General features: G+C 44.9%; 1 protein-coding gene across 1 annotated transcript in view; it reads left to right on the top strand.

The window, feature by feature from the left end:
• The window catches only part of LOC133642248 (junctophilin-3-like), a 28,633-nt gene extending 24,803 nt beyond the window's left edge, over positions 1–3,830 (top strand). Inside the window, exon 5 of the mRNA XM_062036342.1 lies at positions 616–3,830. Within this exon, the coding sequence (XP_061892326.1) occupies positions 616–696 (81 nt within the window). The 3' untranslated portion in view covers positions 697–3,830. The remainder of the gene's footprint in view (positions 1–615) is intronic.
• Positions 3,831–22,827: the final 18,997 nt, after the last annotated feature.

Below are 22,827 nucleotides of genomic sequence, written 5' to 3'. Positions count from 1 at the left end.
TCACATAATAATGATAGTAAGCTACATCTACAGCCCCTCCGACCACTACCAAACCTTCATTCACATTCATACACCAGTGTGAGTGGCACTAAGAGCAAGGTGAGTGAAGTGTTTTGCCCAAAGACACAACAGCAGTGACTAGGATGGCGAAAGCTGGATTAATTCCAAGAACCCTTCAGTTTCTGGACAGATGCTCCACCATCTGAGCCACGCCGCATCCCCGCCATTAATAGGGGTTACGTTCCAAGACCTCTCATCGATACCAAAAAACACAAGTAACTTAGATGATATGTTTTTTGTGTAGAAAAAAGTGTCTATTTGGGGGAAAAACTGAGATAATGAAAAACATTTTGAATGCAGAATTGTGAATGTGTGGAATCCCCTGTGTTGCAATATTAATGATGTAACAATATGAACACAAATATTAGTGACGAAAAGTATAAAAAAATAACTGCCGAATATTGACGTCATTAGACCAGTATCAATACGGTAGATATACAATGGTACCCTTAGTATCCCCTTATTTGGTTCCAACCACCTAATCCTGAACTTTATGCAAGCATTCCTCGTAGAACGTGTGCAATATTGACTAATTGCTTCTTCCTGTTCTCTCAGGGCTCCAGCTCCATTCTGGTGGTTATGGTCATCTTACTCAATATTGGAGTAGCAATTCTTTTCATTCATTTCTTTATTTAAGCTTATACAGGTATGATCAACAAAGACTTATTGATTACTGCAGTATATTATATTCTGACTTACCAAGATGGATGTTCTGCTTTTTTCGACTGGAGCCCACAGCCTGAATGATGGTTACAGCAGTGAAGAGGCTCATCGAGTTTCTGCGTGACCGATGCTCCTTTCACGTTTTTTTTTTTTTGCTTACAACCATGAAAAAGGTGATTGAATAACACAGAAAGTGACGGCTTTAAACTACTGAGGCGTGTTTGGACTAATGTGCATGGGTGTCCATTGCATACTGTTACATTGACTGGCACAGGCAGTTTTGGCCAGTTTTTTTGTCAAAAATGCAAAACTCATGCTTCCTAATTATCATGAAAAACATTCTAACCAAGAGCACGAAAATCGGCCTCCTTCCTGTATTGCACATACAAACCAACCTTTTGTCTTTTCACCATTTCATATCTTGTTCACCTCATTCACCAGTTTCCTGCTGTCTGTTCTCACTATGCGATACATCCAGAACTATGCTCCAAGAGTAGATTCCTTTAAAGGGCTCGGCCATTATGTTTTTTTATTTATACAAACCTATTTGCAACTTTTGCATGAGGCTGCGTGGAGCATTAAATAAAATGCATTGTCAATCCCTTTAACATCACCATTCTGTCTGCATTCGTTTGGATTCCAGTCCGAGTGATAACTTTGTGTACTTGTGTAACCCTGCGCGGACCAGGACTCAAACCTATGACCACACGCCGACCTCTGTCTGAGAGTCAAGCATGCGAGCCAATAGGCTGAAAATGTCACGTGTTCAACTCGGGTTGCTAACTCCCTGAAAAATGAACGAGGGACAACTTGTTGGCAGCGCCAGCCAACCAGATCGTCTTCACTCCTACCAGTGGGATTTATTTTTGCATTTTTTTAAATGTTTCAAACCGTTCTTTTGGTTTGGAGTAATATGAATACAAAGGGAAACACATTAAATTTTTCAGTGCAAAATAACAACATTAATAGAGTAAATCAAAGAGCTGTCTTTTGGCGTTTTCCTGTTAAAGTCGCTACAGCGAGACAATCGCATGATTAAATAAATTTTTATTCTCGAAACTTTTGCTGACACATTTGTACTTGCGCTCTTTTCGTCTGAAGGCAGACGCTTGTCCTGTAAACTGCCAGAGATGAACACAAGTTAACAAATTCTGTTACAGTGGTACTTCGGCTTACTGATTTAATTGGTTCTGTGATGGAGTTTGTAACACAAAATGCTCTAATTTCAAATCAATGTTAATCATTGAAATTAAATGAAATTCTGTTCTGGGCCCTACTAGAACCCCACAAACATGAAGCATACATTTGATTAAGAAAAACAAACTTCTAGATAGCGAATACTGTATAAAAAACAATACAATAAACAAAAAACATTCTACAGCAGTATTGGAGCATTGGAGAGAGGACCTCTACGGTATCACCTGCAAGCTCAAACCCATCGTCATCAGCTTTTCCATATTTTTATGGATAAATATACGCCGTTTAGACATTACTTTAACACCCTTGGCTGGCGTCATTGACTCATTGTACTTCAGTATGGTGCAGAGACTCAGTGCTATGCCAAGCTGACTAAACTCACACGGCACACCTCAATCATGATTGTTCAATGCATATCATCCGCTTTTTCTTCTCAGCAGGGTCCTTCAATGCTTGCTAACTATTAGCAATTACATTTTGGTAGGATTTTACGGGGTTCACTGTGACATTCGTTACGTCAACTAGCAGTGGGGAGGCTCCAAACCAAAATTTTGCTCGAAAACCTAAAGCATAACAATTAGCCAAGAGACAGCTTGTATAGCAAAACCTTGTGAGCTGGGGCACTCGTAAGCCAAAGTCCAACTCCATTTTATTCTCTCATTGGCGACAGAGCAGGGAATACGTTTTCCTCAAAATTTCATATTAAGTGCCCTCCATCCATCCATCCATCCATTTCTACCGCTTATTCCCTTCGGGGTCGCGGGGGGCGCTGGAGCCCATCTCAGCTACAATCGGGCGGAAGGCGGGGTACACCCTGGACAAGTCGCCACCTCATCGCAGGGCCTGTATTAAGTGCCCTGTCATTCATTAATTCCATTGATATTTTAGACTCCTTTTGATTCTCACGGTAATATGCAACAAAATGTGTCCCTTTTACATGTACTATTTTTTTCTAAATATGTGACAGTTCCGTTTTTCTAGGCACGATTGACAACCCTACTTACGACCCACCGACTAGCCCGGTTCTCACGGCTAACATAGCCGGCATCTGTAACACTTGTTTGACATCCAACATTACATCAACCACATTTTTGGATCTGGCAAACCTAGCATCCTGTTTGATTCATGAACATTTTGTAAGTCAACATGTTTCAAGATTTATACTCAAGGAAATTCCTGAATTCAAAAGACAATTTTATGTCAGCACTCCTTGCACATGGACACACATTCGCATGGCGACTCAACATATGACACATGTATCTGCTGACATGCTGAGGGGAATTCAGAATGTCACTTTGTATAGCCTCTAGACTGTTATGTTATATGACCACTAATTATACTATAATACATGTATGTGTCATTATTATTATTCCAGTTTGACACTTTTTTGAGTGAGTCAGAGAGAATTCAGAGTATTTGTTACTAATTCACTAAATTTACCAAAATTGGCAGGCTAAGACCTCCACTCCTCTTCACACACTCCCTCCTCAACAAGGAATGGCATGCACTGTTTTGACTCTCTGTCCAAGTCGTCCAAAAAGGGAGAGTGGGGTTAATTACCACCGCGTCAATACCAGATAAGCCAGAGGAGATTTGTCCGCATGGTTGTTCCGCTCAATCTGGTGTCGGTTTGTTCTCTTTTGTCTGTTTTGTTCAGTAACACAAGTCTACGCGAGACATGGAGAGCAGTGATAAAATAAACGCTCGCTTGTAACTCTCAGAGATTAAATGAATTTATGAATAATATGAAAAGAAACTCTCTACTATTGTATGTTTTATACTTCGCACCCAGTGGCATCATCATGTTGTGACATCATTGCATGCCCGAGCATGCTCTTTCTTACGCTTTGGTTTATGAGGTTGTTTTCAAGTTACTGTGGAGAAAATAATAAAATTGTTTGAAATATTAAGCATGTGTGATTATTGCTTATTTAAACTTAACAATCATGCTGCAAAGTTTCTGCATTTGACCAGAACCATACCATTGTTGTGTGTAAGTTAGGTTTTTTGGCCTGTTTTACCGATACAGACACTGATATGAATGACTTCGATTTGTAATTTGTTGATCAAGATTATATTCACAATAAAACAAAGGTAAAAGATTTTATGCAAAAATAATAATAAATAAGAAATAACAGTACTGTATACATACAATGCCGTGTAAATAAATCAACAAAGTCATTAAAGTATTTATTTATTTATTTATTATAGTTGTCCCTCATTTATGGGGTTTAATTGGCACCGGACATGACCGCAAATAACTCATTTCCACAAAGTAGAATTATTATCAATCAATCGTATATTTTAGTGAGAGCATAAAATATCTGTTTACGAGCTCCTAAATACATTTTTTAAACATTATTGGAGCCTTTTAAACATGAAATAGGTTGTATTTACCTGACAACACGTCTAGCTCATTAAATATGCGGGACTCAAGGTGGTGGTCAAGTGAGTGTCTGTTGTCACGGCGTTCTAGGCGGCACTTTGCCTTTCTCGAAGAAAAATCCCCAATGCATGCATTGTTTTAGGCTGTTGGAACCGTTCAAATCGCGAAAAGGATACAAGTTTCTTCAGAGTTCCTCAAGACGTAATCAAGAAGGGCAAAAGAGCATAGGACGACGAGAAACGCACACATTTGTAGTGATCACTTTGTTAAAGGTTTATTTGATATACCGTTAACGTTTAGCATTTCCCATTTAAGTATTATCTTGATATTATTTCTGCTTTATCTTGTTGCAGAGTTCCAAAAACGCATTTTTGCAACGAATGTTCTGTAAACCACCAACTCGGCTAGTCTAAATATAAGAAAGCAAATATGAGCAAAACCTAAAATATTTAAGCTTTTACCAAAGGCAGCAATCATAAATGAAGCTTACAGCACATACTGTACATATTGTTGAGATATTTGGTATATTTTGAAAAAGAAAAAAAAAGGGAAAACCACACGTACTTGGAACAACGCATGCATCAACAACAACAAGGGAGCATTGCCGAAACTTGCAGTTATAGTGAGCTGTAATGATTTATCCATCTTCTTTTACAACCAGCCTGGTCTTCAGTGGTCTCTATGATTATTTTTTATAAATGGTTGACATAATGACAAACTGAAAAACAGAGAATCAAGGCTATCAAGTGCTACTCGCAGTTTTGTGTACAAGGACGCGTCTTTACAAGACACAAAGTTAAATAATGAAATGCAACCATACCCGAGTAAAAACGATCCACAACTTTTCTCAAAGAGTTTTGATAGCAATTTCCTTGACCCAGCCATGCACAAATAAGTTGTAGACCTCCATGCTTTTCCAAGTTTTCATCTGTTTTGTTGTGTAGAATGACATCTGGAGCACCAGTTAGTTCGACATGTCTGGGAACGCGACGGATAATCCTTGAGATCACTCAACAAATCCTTTTTTGATAAAGTATACATATACATTATATTAATATATATTTTATTATATTGTAGAGTTAGATTTTTTGTTCGTATCTGCTCTTAATGGTAAGATCTAGGCCCCTTACGTATCCAAATAGTTCACACTCTCTTTGCTACACAGTAGCCATGCTGGTTTAGTGGCTACTAAAAATCCCCGAAAAAGTCACGTGAAGAAATACAACCTAATACACCCAAATATTTTCTATTTTACATGTCTATTTTTATTAAAGTCACAGGCGTACACTGGAGCCTATTCCAGTTGACTTCAGGCAAGAGGCTGGGTACTCCCTATGTGGTCACCAGCACATCGCAAACAAACAATTAATATACTCACATTCATACCAATAGACAGTTTTTAGATTATGTTTTCTTTCTACTGACATGCACATTTTTGGAAAGTGGGAGGAAGCCGGAGAACCCGGAGAAAACCCATGCAGAGAACATGCAAATAATACAGAGATGTTCAAACGGAGATTAGTACTCAGAGATCCCTGATCTTCTGAATACATAAAAACCGCTACGCCACCGTGCGGCCTACCTCTACACTCGTTTCACCCAATATTAGCCTTGAGTTTGTTCTACTGTAGATTATAATATTCAACGGTTGCTCTGAGGATCCTCTTCGCGCCATTGCACTAAAACACAACCACGGGAAATACTTTGTCACATCCTGGGTAATACCTCTAAGGTAGACCTGGGCTTTCATGTGCTTAAAGCACGGTTCTGCAAAAACTTGATCAACAGTTGCAACTACAATCAATAGCTGTGATTGTAGCATTCCGTGTTGTTAGCAAAGCGTGTCCTGCATTGTCATTTTACATAGCTCACACCAAACGTGTGTTAATGAAGCCGAAGATGAAGTGCATCTTGATTGACTCAATACAGTTAATCACCTCTTTACTTGGACAGCTGTTGATAGCTGATAGCAGTCTCAGTTAGCCTGAAATGTGGCGCTGAATGTTTGCGGTTGTTTTTGACATCGCTGATGTAAAAGTCTCACCAATGTGGAGACGTGTTATTGATTAGGCAGATGTTAAAGATGAAGTCCATCAAAAACTTGCTATACCAAAAGTTGGTCAACTTGAGATTGTCAGAGTGACAATCAACAGAGCTGCCTAAATCTTTACCCATCACCACAATATAATAATAACAAATAACACAAATTTAAATAATAAAAACAAGAATAATAATACAATAAAACTTAATTCAACACTTGATTTAGGCCAAAAACGTGTCGAATATGCTTTAAAAAAATGTTTTTTCACAGTTTAAAAAAAAAGTCGCAGGGTAGGGAAGCCACTAGGCTACCTAAAACTCCAATAGTTGACATAGCGAGGGACACAGTAGATACAATTTTTTAAGGAAAAGAAAGTCAATGATGCAAAATAACTTAGCAAAAGCAAAATGAATACTGGCTCTCAGTCAAGTTAAGTTTTTGTTTGCCAGCAATATAAAACACAAATATGACAAAATTAATAATGTAGCAATATAAACGGCAAAATATACAGCTATTTGTTGAAATAAACTAAATTCTCATTTATTTCTGCCTATAATGCCCTTTAAAAAATATCCAACAACGCTCCTTTTACATGTCGTGACCAGCATACAGTATTAACCAAGCTATAGCAACATTGTTATTGTGCCGTCAAGACACAGCGCCTTGCTCCTTACTCACCATACGACATGATAGGGCACCAATCTGTACTGACTGAAAAACAACAACAACCATGTGACCTACAGTTGTACGACTAGATGATCAAATATTCTGTGAAGTATTAGCCCATGTTTCATGTTTGAATATCCCACTTTCCTGTTCTGTCCAAAATCCTAAAGAAAGTAGTAGCCAATCAGTCACATGATGTTCTACAAAAGTCAAGACTTGCAGTCATGGGTTTAAAATACGTCATAGTAGGGGAGAACAGGGTTAGTTATCAAATGTATGGGTTGTCACGCTTATTATACTGTATCACGCCACCAGAGGTCATTGTCTCGCAAATTGAGGTATGGAACTTTACGGGATCAGAGTTTAGCTACATAGTCTTGTCTGAAGTAAGACAGTTAAACTTAGGGTAGGAGGACTTTTTGTGTTTTTCATGTCAAACTGTAAATATAAAATGCATACATTTTATAAATAATCATTTTATATTTATATTTATATATATATATATATATATATATATATATATATATATATATATATATATATATATATATATATATATATATATATATATATATATATATATATATATATATATATATATATATATATATTTGGAGCAAAACAGGCCCAGAGCATAATACTACCACCACCACGCTTGATGGTAGGGATGGTGTTCCTGGGATTAAAGGCCTCACCTTTTCTCATCCAGACATATTGCTGGGTATTGTGACCAAAACGGCTCAATTTTTGTTTCATCTGACCACAGAACTTTCCTCCACAAGGTCTTATCTATGTCCATGTGATGTCATATGAAACAAAAATTTTGCTGTTTGGCCACAATACCAAGCAATATGTTTGAAAGAGAAAAGGTGAGGCCTTTAATCCCAGGAACACCATTCCTACTGTCAAGCATGGTCGTGGTAGTATTATGCTCTGGGGCTGTTTTGCTGCCAATGGAACTGGTGCTTTACAGAGAGTAAATGGGACAATGAAAAAGGAGGATTACCTCCAAATTCTTCAGGACAACCTAAAATCATCAGCCCGGAGGTTGGGTCTTGGGCGCAGTTGGGTGTTCCAACAGGACAATGACCCCAAACACACGTCAAAAGTGGTAGAGGAATGGCTAAATCAGGCTAGAATTAAGGTTTTATAATGGCCTTCCCAAAGTACTGACTTAAACATGTGGACAATGCTGAAGAAACAAGTCCATGTCAGAAAACCAACAAATTTAGCTGAACTGCACCAATTTTGTCAAGAGGAGTGGTCAAAAATTCAACCAGAAGCTTGCCAGAAGCTTGTGGATGGCTACCGAAAGCGCCTTATTGCAGTGAAACTCGCCAAGGGACAATATTACCATTGCTGTATGTATACTTTCTGTGACAACCAGGACGCATCCCGATGCGGGGTTTGTTCTCCCAGTAATGCAGACGGGCTTCGGACACAGCGTGCAGGTAGGAAAAGATTTATTTAAGAAACAAATCATACGGTAACAAACAAAAACGTGCTCATAGCACAAAAAGCGAAAACCAAAGGGGCTAGCGTGGGAGCTAGCAAGAAAAATAGCCTAGCGTGTAAACTAGCAGGAATCAAAAATAGTCGTCGTCTGTTGCATAATGCAAATTAGGAAGCCAGACCGAGTGAGGCCAGGGCATAGACTAAATAGCCCTCTGATTAGTGCTCGGACCACAGGTGAGCGCCTCAAACACTAACCAGAGGCAGGTGTGTGCAATCTGCCGTCATGGCAACTGAAACAAACAAAATCAAGAGGTGCTGAAAACACAAGTGACTAAACAGCGTAAACAGACTATGATCCGGGCAGCGGATCATAACAGTACCCCCCCTTAAAGGACAGATTCCAGATGTCCCTTGAAAAAACTAAAACCCAAAAACTTAAGAGACCATTCAAGAGTCAAGGGGGGGCGGAGGGAGGACTTGGTGGTGGGTCGCCAGGCCACGTGTCCCCGAATCCACCGGGGACGAGTCAGGTGGTGGCGGCGAATGGAACGCTGCTGCCGCAGGCGAGACGGGCGACCACGGAAAGGTGTGGCCGCCGAGAAGGTGGGCGTGAGTGGCGCCAGAACTTCAGCAGCCGTAGAGTTCTAAGCCTACATCATAGGCGTCGCTGCTTCTTGCGCCACTGGCATCCATTGACTGACCTCTGAGAGAGCCGCATGCGGGCCCCTGATTGCTGCTTGCGCAGCCGGACAGCTCGAGGTCACAGAGACGATGATGCCGTAGAGGAGGAAGGTGGCGGCGCCGGGGGAAGGTCCGCCGGAGACGAGGCAGGAGACTCCGTCGCCGTAGAAGCGGGAGCAGGAGACGTCGTCGCCGTGGAAGCAGGAGCAGGAGACGTCGTCGTCGTGGAAGCAGGAGCAGGAGACGTCGTCACCGTGGAAGCAGGAAGAGACGTTGTCACCGTGGAAGCAGGAGGAGACGTCGTCGTCGCCGTGGAAGCAGGAGACGTCGTCGTCGTCGCCGTGGAAGCAGGAGACGTCGTCGTCGCCGTGGTGCAGGTTCTGGTGCTAGCCTTGAAGCAGGAACTGGTGCTAGCCTTGGAGCAGGAACAGGAGCTGGTCGTGAAGCCGGTGCTGGTGTGGAAACCAGTCTTGGAGCCGGTGCTGGTGTGGAAACCAGCCGAGGTGCCGGTGCTGGTCGTGACTTTGGCGGAGGTGGCCTGGCTGGGGTTTGCGGCTTAGCATGCCGAAGGACTGGTGGTGGTGGCCGGGCCGGGGGTTGCGGCTTAGCATGCCGAAGGACTGGTGGTGGTGGCCGGGCCGGGTGTTGCGGCTTAGCATGCCGAAGGACTGGTGGTGGTGGCCGGGCGTGGGGTTGCGGTTTAGCATGCCGAAGGACTGGTGGTGGTGGCCGGGCCGGGGGTTGCGGCTTAGCATGCCGAAGGACTGGCGGTGGTGGCCAGGCCGGGTTGCGGCTTGCCTGGGCGCAGCTGTGCCACCCCACTAGCACAGCTCCCAGCATATCAGACGTGCTCCTTGCGGTTTGGAACGGTCTTCAGGGGTGGGTGGAGGGAGGTCAAGAGGGGGGTATACTCCTCCCCTTTAAATTGTCCAAAATGTCTATTCACACCCCCCACTTGAGACTGGGTGGGAGCACAGGGGAAAAAAGTATGTGCTGTGGGCGGAGCAATAGTCACTGGGGGCGGAACCAAAGTCACTGGAGGTGGACCTTGAGTCCTGGAGGACAATGACAAACATGGTGAGCGGGTCTGTAAAAAAATGTCTTGGTAATGTTTTATTTTGGAATTAAGAAACTTAGAAGGCGGCTGACAAAAAGAAGGAGAAGATAGAAAAAAAAATATCTTGGTCTATGACATCATCAAAAGTGGGCGGAGTTACGTCATCAGGGGGCGCCAATGGAATGACGTCATTGTTGCCGCTGTCCAGGTGACTGACAGCCCAGTCGGAGAAATGTTTGGCGAAGTAGTCGATTGGGTTACCAAACATCTGAGGAGGGGAAGCTTGGGCTGCATGTAGCTTGCGGTGTCCCGGAGGCAAAAATTGTGGAATTGGCGCATCTCTGTCGCGAGCCGAAGCCTTCTTCGATGACTTCCGCCTTCGCTGACGCATCTGAGCCATATAGAGTCGATCGAGACCAAAACACCTCCAGGTACCCACATCATATCTTCCTCTGGAGAACAGCGGATCGTCTCTGCCTCCATAGCTCGGAGCACCATCCACGCACCTTCATCCACTTCCTCCACGCCCGTTGCGAGAGAACTGTTATCTGCTGGCTTCCTTCTGTGACGACCAGGACGCATCGTGATGCGGGGTTTGTTCTCCCAGGAATGCAGACAGGGTTCAGACACAGCGTGCAGGTAGGAAATTATTTATTTAAGAAACAAATCATACGGGAACAAACAAAAATGTGCTCATAGCACGGAAAGCGAAAACCAAAGGGGCTAGCGTGGGAGCTAGCGAGCAAAATAGCCTAGCGTGGAAACTAGCAGGAATCAAAAATAGTCAATGTCTGTTGCATAAAGCAAATTAGGAAGACAGACCGAGTGAGGCCAGGGCATTGACTAAATAGCTCTCTGATTAGTGCCCGGACCACAGGTGAGCGCCTCGAACACTAATCAGAGGCAGGTGTGTGCAATCTGCCGTCATGGCAACTGAAACAAACAAAATCAAGAAGTGCTGAAAACACAAGTGACTAAACAACGTAAACAGACTATGATCTGGGCAGCGGAGCATAACACTTTCGACCCAGCAGATTTGGTCACATTTTCAGTAGTACTTCTACTCTCAGGAGACAATGAACCAAACCCTGGACCTGCAACCACACGGTTAATGTTGTCCCGCCTGGCGAAGCCTAGCAATGCTGCTGCTAACGACGCCATTGAAGTTAACTTAGCTACGGGACCTCGACAGAGCTATGCTAAAAACATTAGCTCTCCACCTACACCTATTTGCTCATCTCAACCTGAGCTCACCTGTGCTCCAGCGGTCGGCGGCTTGACAGAGGACTTCACGCCGTTCATCGACACGGTCGGCGGCCCGGCGGCGAGGGAGGACGACCCAGACACCGATGAAGACAGCGGTCTGGCGGCGAACAGCGTGGGGACGGACATCGAGCTGACTGTCGACAACAACACCCCGGTCTGCAGTAGAGACGGCGTAGCGGGGGTCCTCGCGGCCTCTCCCCGGTCCCTGACGGTCGAGGACGCGGCGACTGGACCCACGGCCTACACAGGATTTAGGGGCTCCTACCCTGGTCTTTGTTGTCAACCGGACCAAAGCCCGCGAAAACGAAATCAACAACCCCCTGGCCGCCCCCTCTCCAACTCCGCCCCTCACCAAAGCCCGCAAAAAAAAATCCCACCGCCACCCCGCCCCCCCGACCTGGCCTCCCCTCTCCAACTCCGCCTCTCCCCCATCACCTGGATGAAGATCAATATGCCTCTCTCCCGCTCCTCTCCCTGCTGCTCTCCCAAGCCTTTCCATCCAAACAGTGAACTGGACTGCCCTTCAACTTCAACTTCAATTACAACCAACATGGCCATCCCTCCTTTTTCTGGACATTACCACTATACAGCAGACTCTGATGCTCTTTTTGGTTCCAGTGGACTACACATCATCCACCTTGATGTGAACAGCCTCTCTGGAACCAAACTCGACCAAATCAGAGAAATGTTCCTCAACAAGAAGGTAAAAATACTGTGTTTCTCTGAAACCAAATTAGATCAAAGTGTTTCTGACTCAGAGATAGAGATAGAAAACTTTTCGGTTATCAGAAAGGACAGGAATAAACATGGTGGGGGTGTTTGTACGTATATTCACCAGGATGTTAAATGCATAACTCGCACTGATCTCAACCACAATGCCCTTGAATCTGTGTGGGCGGAAATCAAATTTAAAAACGCGAAGCCGGTACTGACAGGGACTGTATATAGACCCCCTAATCAGAGTGATTTCTCTGGGGCTCTCGGGGAGTGCTTGGCTGAGGTAGACAACGTGGAGAAAATTATAACTGGGGATCTGAACACAGATATTCAACGCACCTGTCTTCAGATACTACAGCAAGCTTTGTAATCTACACGGTCTTTCCCAGCTAATAACACTACCTACAAGGGTGTGTGATTCCACCTATTCAACCATAGATCTCATTCTCACTTCAGACCGGCCTAAAATAAAAAATAGTGGGGTCATGATCTGTGGTCTTAGCGACCACTATCTAACCTTCTGCACCCGCAAATTAGCTAAACCTAAAGCCAACGGCCACATAACAGCCCAATCCAGATCCCTTACAAAATACTCCAGGGATAATTTCAACCTCAAATTAGGTGATTGGGACTGGTCCCCTGTGCTCACGAGCAACCTGGTCGATGATGCTTGGGATCGCTTCAAAACAGCGTTCCTAACGATACTAAATGACATGGCTCCCGTAAAAACAGTCAGGATCAAAGCCCGCTCTGAACCATGGATGAATCCGGACCTATTAGCTGCCATAAAAGACAGAGACAGAAAATACTCTGAATACCAAAAGTGCAAAACCGAAGTAGATAAACAACACAATAATAACCTCAAATCACTCTTTTCAACACTCAAAAAGCAATGCAATAAATTAAGAAATAAGACAACCAACCTGATTAAATCCTTAGAAAAAAATTACATTACCGACAAAATAGAGGAAAACACTAATAAGCCACGTGAGCTCTGGAAAATCCTCAACAACCAGCTTCCTGGTTGCAGCCAGAAACAGACAACTTCAACCCTAAACTAACACCCTCCCTTCCACATCATACCTCTTAGGATTGTAAATAATCAAATGTAAATAATCAAATGTAGACACTTTTTCTTATACTTCCTGATCTCTCTCTCTGTGTCCACTACTTGCTGTATATATCCTACCAAGTCAGTCCTACACTGTTCCAATGTCCATTTCTCTGATGATGCAATTGTTGATGACTGAAGTGTTGATACCAACCAAACCTACCCCCCACGCCCCCTCCATATCCCACACCCCGGATTGTAAATAATGCAAATTATTCAATGTATATACTCTGATGATTACCTTGAGTGATGACTGTATTATGATGATTGTATATATCTGTATCATGAATCAATTTAAGTGAACCCCGACTTAAACAAGTTGATAAACTTATTCGGGTGTTACAATTTAGTGGTCAATTGTACGGAATATGTACTTCACTGTGCAATCTACTAATAGAAGTTTCAATCAATCAATCAAAGAAGAGGAGGCAGGCAAATTTTGCGATCGTCATTTCCGGTGAGTGCGCAATAACAGTCATGGATTTATGACAGCACAACAGAAACAGATACTCACTCTGAGGAACTAAGTGCGCAATGTACATAGTATACATGTTGAAGTGTACTAATGCACTGCAAAAACTGAAATCTAAGTAAGATTGAATATCTCAAATAAGGGTGATATTTGCTTATTTTCTGTCTGATAAGATAACTCTTCTCACTAAGATTAAAGATTAACAGATTTTATGTTAGAGTGTTTTACTTGTTTTAAGTGTTTTGGTCCTAAATTATCTCAGTAAGATATTACAGCTTGTTGCTGAGATTGTATGACCTATATTGAGTAAAACATGCTTGAAACTAGAATATCAACTGTTGCAGAGCTGTGTCATTAACACTCACAAGTATAAAACTACTTTTTTAAAGTAAGAATTTCTTACTTAAAGCATGAAAAAAAAAATCATGATGCCGAGCGCATATCATTATGTCAAGATAATGGCACTAGCATTTACTTAATTTAAGAATATTTTTCAACATATTGAGCAAAAAGGTCTAAAAAAAATTTCTACCAAGAAAAGTGCACTTGTTATTAGTGAGAATATACTTATTTTAAGGTATTTTTGGGTTCATTGAGGTTAGCTAATTTGACTTGTTTTGGAAAGTCTTGACAAGCCAAAATTTCTTGTTCTATTGGCAGATAATTTTGCTTAGTTCAAATAAAATACCCCTAATTTTTATTTTTTTTTTTTTCTTGTTTTTGAACACTGACTTTTTGCAGTGTGGAAGTATATGATTTGAGACACAGGCTCAGCTAATGCCTACAAGCATCAACCATGCCACATGTCACTTGACTAGTGGCACCCCTAGTGGTAGAAATGTATAGCTGCAATACCTACAGCCTAGATCATGGGTGTCAAACTCTGGCCCGCCGTGTAATTTCACTTGAGGCGATATGAAATTAACACTAAAGCTGGCTCAGTCGATCGCTGGAACGCAGGTGAGCACGGGTGTTGATGAGCAGATGAGGGCTGGCGTAGGTGGAGCGCTAATGTTTTTATCATAGCTTTGACGAGGTCCCGTAGCTAAGTTAGCTTCAATGGCGTCGTTAGCAACAGCATTGTTAAGCTTCGCCAGGCTGGAAAGCATTAACCGTGTAGTTACATGTCCATGGTTTAATAGTATTGTTGATTTTCTGTCTATCCTTCCAGTCAGGGGTTTATTTCTTTTGTTTGTATCTGCATTTAAGCCCGACGCTATCACGTTAGCTCCGTGAGGTCCCGTAGCTAAGTTAGCTTCAATGGCGTCGTTAGCAACAGCATTGGTACATTCGCCAGAATGAAAAGCATTAACCGTGTAGTTACATGTCCATGGTTTAATAGTATTGTTGATTTTCTGTCTATCCTTCCAGTCAGGGGTTTATTTATTTTGTTTCTATCTGCATTTAAGCCCGATGCTATCACGTTAGCTCCGTGAGGTCCCGTAGCTAAGTTAGCTTCAATGGCGTCGTTAGCAACAGCATTGTTAAGCTTTGCCAGGCTGGAAAGCATTAACCGTGTAGTTACATGTCCATGGTTTAATAGTATTGTTGATTTTCTGTCTGTCCTTCCAGTCAGCATTTAAGCCCGATGCTATCACGTTAGCTCCGTAGCTAAAGAGCTTCGCCAATGTATTGTCGTGGCGATAAAAGTCACTGTGAATGTCCATTTCGCGTTCTCGACTCTCATTTTCAAGAAGATATAGTATCCGACGTGGTTTAAAATACAAATCCGTGATCCACAATAGAAAAAGGAGAAAGTGTGGAATCCAATGAATCCTTGTACCTAAGTTACGGTTTAGAGCGAAAAAAGATACGTCCTGCACTGCACTCTAGTCCTTCACTCTCACGTACCTCATCCACAAATCTTTCATCCTCGCTCAAATTAATGGGGTAATCGTCGCTTTCTCGGTCCGAATCGCTCTCGCTGCATTGTAAACAATGGGGAAATGTGAGGAGCCCTTCAACCTGTGACGTCAAGCTACTTCCGGTACAGGCAAGGCTTTTTTATCAGCAACCAAAACTTTATTGTCGATGTTCTCTACTAAATAATTTCAGCAAAAATATGGCAATATCGCGAAATGATCAAGTATGACACATAGAATGGATCTGCTATCCCTGTTTAAATAAAAAAAAATCATTTCAGTAGGCCTTTAATAGGAGAAAAAGCGCATGTCTTAAGATAGGAGATAGGCAACATTTCCTGTTTGGAAACTACATACTAAGGCTGCTTATTAGTGATAGTATACAAAAATGTGGATTGTTACGTTTATTCCTTGATTGTCAAAGATGTCGGTAATGTAACCTGTGACTGGGACATCTCCTCCCCCCGAACCCCCCATAAAAAAAGGTTTTGATAATCTCTACATTTTTTGTTGTATTTATGACTGCATGGGGACACATTTTCTGGGTGGACATATGCTACACTTAATATGTATCCTCTTCTAACTTCATGTGTGATTAATGAAATGAGTCCAAATTTGTCACGGCGCGGACTCGTACCCGCATTCCTCCTGCAACTGTTTGTCAGAGTTTCTCCTCTGGCTGCTCCTCTGGACACGCCCCTGGGCGCGGCCAACCCACGCAGCAACAAGGGTGCAAACAATTGTGCATCAGCACACCTGGACTTGACGAGAGGGAGCAGCATAAAAGCCAGCGGACCCAGGAGATCTTCGCCAGAACGTAGCCAATCTCCCCTGATGTCTTCCCTGTTACCCGAGTTCGTGTCTTGCCTCGCGACTCCCTCCCGGATCTTTGCTTACCTCCCTCGATCCTTGACCACTGCCTGGACATTGACATCGTTGCCCCTCTCCTGCCCTCGACTGCTTGCCTCCCCGCTGACTGCCTCTTTTCCTTCCCCCTTGGATTTGGTGAAGGATTCACTCAATACGCACCGACAACACCCACTGGTAAATATCACATTGTTAATTCCACACATCGTCCGCATTCATTCACTAGTGGTAGGATACACACCCCACACATTCATCAAAGGTTTAAATAAACCTTCTAAACCGCAGTTCTGCCTTGGTGTTGCCTCCTTCCCTTTGACATTTCATAACAGTACGTTCTGGCCAAAAACTATGGCGGAACCAGGCGACACCAGCGAGGCCCAGTCCCGATTCCCCAGGACTTCCGGCGTGTCTATCCTCAGTGACGTTGTTAATGAGCACCAAGACCGTTTTTTTTCGCTTGAGGACAGTTTGGAGAAAGCTTTCTCCAGACTACACTCTAGGCTGGACTGTGTCTAGAGTGACATCCGCTGCAGCAACCCAGCAGCCTACGTCCCCAGCCCGGAGACCTGAACAGTTCAGTCCTAAACGGGAACCCAAGATTGCCTGTCCTAGACCCTTCGAGGGGGATTTTGAGCTGTGCAGGGGATTTCTTGTACAGTGCGATCTTATCTTCCAACACCAGCCCTCACGCTATTCCTTTGATGGGGCTAAGATCGCCTTCATATTTGCCTTGCTCACTGGACCTGCACTCAAGTGGGCTACGGCTGCTGTGGAAAAGACCTTGGGTCTAAGCTCGGACTACACCGCCTTCCGTGCTGAGTTCCGGGCCGTCTTCGACCACCCCAAGGATGGGGGGGACGCCGCGGGACGCCTTTACTCGATCCTGCAGGGACCTCGTTCGGTGGCGGCCTACACCCTGGAGTTCCGGACCCTGGCGGCTGACAGTGGCTGGGGCGACCGGGCGCTTCAGAGCGCTTACCGTCGGGGCCTCTCCGAGGAAATCAAAGACAGACTACTGAGGGACAGACCCACTTCTTGCAGAGACCTCATCAACCTTGCTCTCTTGTTCGACCAGAGACTTTCTGAACGTGCTGCGGAGCGAGCTCTAGGAGTCGCGAGGAACATCCCCAGACCTCAACACCTACCTACCGTTGAGGCCCCAGCCGCTCCACTTCAGTCTCCACCCACCATGCGGACTGCTCCTGAGCCCATGCAGTTGGGAAGGACCCGGCTTACCGTTGAGGAAAAGGAGAGGAGGTACAAACAGCGCCTCTGTCTTTACTGTGGTCTTGCCGGACATATTCTTTGCTATTGTCCGGCGAAAACCAAAATACCAGGCTCACCAGCTGAGGGGATCCTGGTGAGCCATACGTTTTTCCCCGAAGAGAAAGAGAACCCCAACGTCTTAATACCCGCTACCCTAGCGTGGAGCTCAGGATCAATTCAAGTTGAGGCATATTTGGACTCAGGAGCCGACGAGAGTCTCATGGACTACGAATTTGCCCGACATAATGGCATTCCCCTAGTCCACCTGGACAAGACCCTTCCGGCTCAAGCCCTGGACGGACGACCTTTGGGACCCATCAGGTTTCGTACCGAACCCATTTCCATGACCATTTCGGGAAACCACAGCGAGACCATCAGCCTTTGGGTTCTGGAAGCACCCGTCGCCCCGCTGGTCCTGGGTAGGTCTTGGCTACGTCAGCATGACCCCCACGTCTCTTGGTCTTCTGGCAGGATTCTGGCATGGAGCACACCCTGCCACGCTAACTGTCTCAAGGCAGCTTCCCCTCCGGTCCACCGCCCCAGTATCAGCTCCCCTCAGACAGACCTGTCCCTTGTACCAGACTGCTACCATGACCTTGCTGAGGTCTTCAACAAGGAGCAAGCACAGTGTCTACCCCCACATAGACCATACGACTGTGCCATTGAGCTACTCCCAGAGGCTAAGTTACCTGCTAGTCGTCTTTATAACCTGTCACTCCCAGAGAAGGAGGCCATGAAGACATACATCACGGAGGGCTTGGCTTCAGGGATCATCACTCCATCTAAATCTCCACTAGCGGCTGGATTCTTCTTTGTCACCAAAAAGGACGGTTCACTCAGGCCCTGCATCGACTACCGTCATCTGAACAACATTACGGTAAAGAACAAGTACCCCCTGCCGCTTCTCAACTCATCTTTTGAACCATTGGCCCCAGCTACCATCTTCACCAAGTTGGACCTCCGCAACGCCTATCATCTGGTGCGGAATAAGGAGGGAGACGAATGGAAGACTGCATTCAACACCTACCTCGGGCACTTCGAGTACCGTGTTATGCCCTTTGGACATACTAACGCGCCTGCCGTTTTTCAGGCCCTTGTAAATTACATTCTGCGAGACATGCTTGATCAATTTGTTGTGGTCTACCTGGATGACATTCTTATTTTTTCCCATAGTTTGGCAGAACACCAAGAATATGTACGACTCGTGCTCCAGAGACTGCTGGAGAACCGTCTGTTTGTCAAAGCCGAGAAGTGCAGCTTTCACACCTCATCTATGGAATTCCTCGGTTTTGTGGTCGAGAAGGGGCACATCAGAGCCGACCCGAAGAAGGTGAATGCTGTGGTTGATTGGCCTCAGCCATCCTCCAGAACGGAGTTGCGAAAGTTTCTCGGCTTCGCTGGATCCTACCGACGCTTCATCCAGGACTTCAGCCGGATCGCCGCACCACTCCATGCCCTCACCTCTCCAAAAAGTATTTTTGTCTGGTCTCATGAGGCCAATAACTCATTTGAAGATCTGAAAAGGAGCTTCATCTCCACCCCTGTCCTCGTCCACCCTGACTTAGACGCTGCTTTTCTCGTGGAGGTGGACGCTTCCGACTCTGGGATTGGAGCTATACTTTCCCAACGCTCTAGAAGTGATAATTTGATTCACCCAGTGGCCTTCTTTTCCAGGCGTCTGTCCCTGGCAGAGCGGAACTACGATGCCGGAAATAGGGAGCTGTTGGCGGTCCACGAGGCCCTCGCCGAATGGAGACATTGGCTGGAGGGGGCTCATCACCAGTTACAGATCCTGACCGACCACAGCAATCTCCTCCACATCCGCTCTGCCAGGAGGCTAAACAATCGACAGGCAAGATGGCAACAATTCTTCTCTCGCTTCGATTATTTGCTGTCTTTCAGACCTGGGTCGAAGAACGCCAAGGCGGACGCTCTTTCCAGAGTCTTTATGGAGGAACCTTCCGAGCGTTCGGTGGATGTTCCCATTCTTCCTCCTTCTCGTATCTTGGGGATGGTTTCCTGGAAGGTAGAGGAACTCGTGAAGTCTGCGCTGCGCTCCAATTCAGAACCTGGGGTTGGACCACCCAACAAGCTCTTTGTCCACCAGGAACTGCGATCCAGAGTCATGGATTGGGGACACACTAGTCTTTTCTCGTGCCATCCGGGTTTCCAACGAACCCTGTCACTTCTTCGAAGACACTTCTGGAGGCCTTCCATGGCCGAAGATACACGGGAGTTCATCCCTGCTTGTTCTACCTGTGCCCGCAGCAAGGCCTCACACAGACCTCCGGCTGGTCTCCTTTACCCGCTTCCCATCCCTGCCCGCCCTTGGTCACACATCGCCTTAGACTTAATCACGGGATTTCCAGCCTCTAAAGGTAACACCACGATCTTAACAGTTGTGGACCGTTTCTCCAAGGCTGCCCATTTCATTCCGCTTGGCAAACTACCTTTGGCTTCGGAGACGGCTCACCTCCTCACCCTTCATGTCATCAAGTTGCATGGTATCCCGATAGACATCGTCTCTGACCGGGGTCCCCAGTTTTCTTCACAAGTCTGGAGAGCCTTCTGTAAGGGGATTGGGGCCTCGGTCAGTCTTACTTCGGGATACCACCCCCAGAGCAACGGGCAGGCAGAAAGGGCGAACCAGAGCGTGGAAACCATGCTCCGTTGCATCGCCAGCAAGAAGCCCACAACCTGGTGCAAGTTTCTCCCTTGGGTGGAGTATTCTTACAATTCCTTGAAGAGCTCCGCTACCGGTATGTCACCCTTTGAATGCTCTTTGGGCTATCAACCCCCTTTGTTTCCCCAACAGGAACAAGAGATAGCGGTTCCTTCGACTAAGGCCCATATCAGAAAGTGTCAGAGGGTGTGGAGAGCCGCTCGAGCTGCTCTAGAGAGAGCTTCTGTGAAAATGTGCCGCAACGCCAACCGTCATCGCATCCCCGCTCCATCCTATCGGCCAGGACAGCAAGTTTTGTTACTGGCTAAGGACCTTAACCTTCAGGTACCATCTAAGAAATTAGCACCATGTTATGTGGGTCCTTTTTCCATCACCTCTATCATTAACCCTGTATCTGTCAAGCTGGCTCTCCCACCCTCGGTCAAGAGACACTCAGTGGTACATGTTTCTCAGATAAAGCCGGTAGCGGAGAGCGCTCTGTCCCCTCCTGTCCCTGCCCTCCCCTCCCTCTAGGTTCTTGCCGAATGGGGATCAGATTTGGACGGTTAGAGAGATCCTCAGGGTCCGTCGACAAGGTAGGGGGCTCGTATATCTGGTCGACTGGGAAGGATATGGACCAGAGGACAGATCTTGGGTGCCAGCCTCCTACCTTGCCGATCCCTCGCTTCTAGAGGATTTCTACCGTGCCAATCCTGATGCTCCCCGGCGCTCGTCGGGTGCCTCGCCTAAGGGGGGGATACTGTCACGGCGCGGACTCGTACCCGCATTCCTCCTGCAACTGTTTGTCAGAGTTTCTCCTCTGGCTGCTCCTCTGGACACGCCCCTGGGCACGGCCCACCCACGCAGCAACAAGGGTGCAAACAATTGTGCATCAGCACACCTGGACTTGACGAGAGGGAGCAGCATAAAAGCCAGCGGACCCAGGAGATCCTCGCCAGAACGTAGCCAATCTCCCCTGATGTCTTCCCTGTTACCCGAGTTCGTGTCTTGCCTCACGACTCCCTCCCGGATCTTTACTTACCTCCCTCGATCCTTGACCACTGCCTGGACATTGACATTGTTGCCCCTCTCCGGCCCTCGACTGCTTGCCTCCCCGCTGACTGCCTCTTTGCCTTCCCCCTTGGATTTGGTGAAGGATTCACTCAATACGCACCGAAAACACCCACTGGTAAATATCACATTGTTAATTCCACACATCGTCCGCATTCATTCACTAGTGGTAGCATACACACCCCACACATTCATCAAAGGTTTAAATAAACCTTCTAAACCGCAGTTCTGCCTTGGTGTCGCCTCCTTCCCTTTGACACTTCATAACAAAATTCACAAGTTTTGTTGTAAATGATGCTGCATAAGTACAGAAAAAAACACATGATGCTAGTACATTAGTTGAGGAAAATTTTTAAATTATATCAATAAAATCCTGTTAGTTGATTTTGATATTATCATTAATTTCATCTTCTGATAGATTAAAAATGAACGCCAATGAGAGCATTTTAAAACTCTGCCAGACTGATGAACATTATCACATTCTTTATTCAGAAAGTACTATTAACGGCAACATCTAAGTGTAAAAAAAAACAAAACATAATGGTTTGTACATTTTCAGAATGTGTTTTGTCTATTTTTAAACAAAGAAAACAACCTGAAGTTGTCTTTATTTTTAAGTAATCATGCCATGATTCTATCAGTCTGGCCCACTCGGCAATAGATTTTCCTCATTGTGGCCCCTGAGCTTGTTTGACACCGCTGCCCTAAACCCTAACCCCGAGGGCGTGAGTTCATTGTTGAGCGGATTTGGGGCTTCTGGTTCACCCTCGCTCATAAAACAAACGGATAATGTAAGTGTAGCACAAGTGCAGGTGTGACGTAACTCCACTTCACAACACACTTCATATGTAACAGAAATTATCTGTGATGCACTTTAGCCATTTTGTCGCTATATTTAGAGACAAGAGACAAGAACACACGTCTTTCTTTTTTCTGTGCAGTCTAATTTGTAAAAAAAAAAAAAATGCTTACAAGATGCGGCTAACAATGCAGGTACAAATACAGCCCAATACAATCTATTACGCCCATACATAAAGCCATCTAAAAAACTTTCAGAAATCCCCAACAATGTATTATATACAGACATGTGGTCATGTATGTAATGTAGTAACAGGCACACTTATGATAACTAGGGCTGTCAAAAATAACGAGTCACAAATCACAAAGAAATATTGCATAATTAAGTATGAATGCAATTTATTTTGACTGCACATGCTCCTATACCTGAAAGGCAGAGCTGGTTGTTACATGGTCAGTGATCAGGTCAATGCATACGTCAGTGCAAAGATGAGTGAGGAGATGCCGACTGGTGTGCTCACGGGCAAAT

This window comes from Entelurus aequoreus, linkage group LG02, assembly GCF_033978785.1.
Source record: "Entelurus aequoreus isolate RoL-2023_Sb linkage group LG02, RoL_Eaeq_v1.1, whole genome shotgun sequence".
NCBI classification, from domain to species: Eukaryota; Metazoa; Chordata; class Actinopteri; order Syngnathiformes; family Syngnathidae; genus Entelurus; species Entelurus aequoreus.
This window is presented reverse-complemented; position numbering and strand designations above follow the sequence as displayed.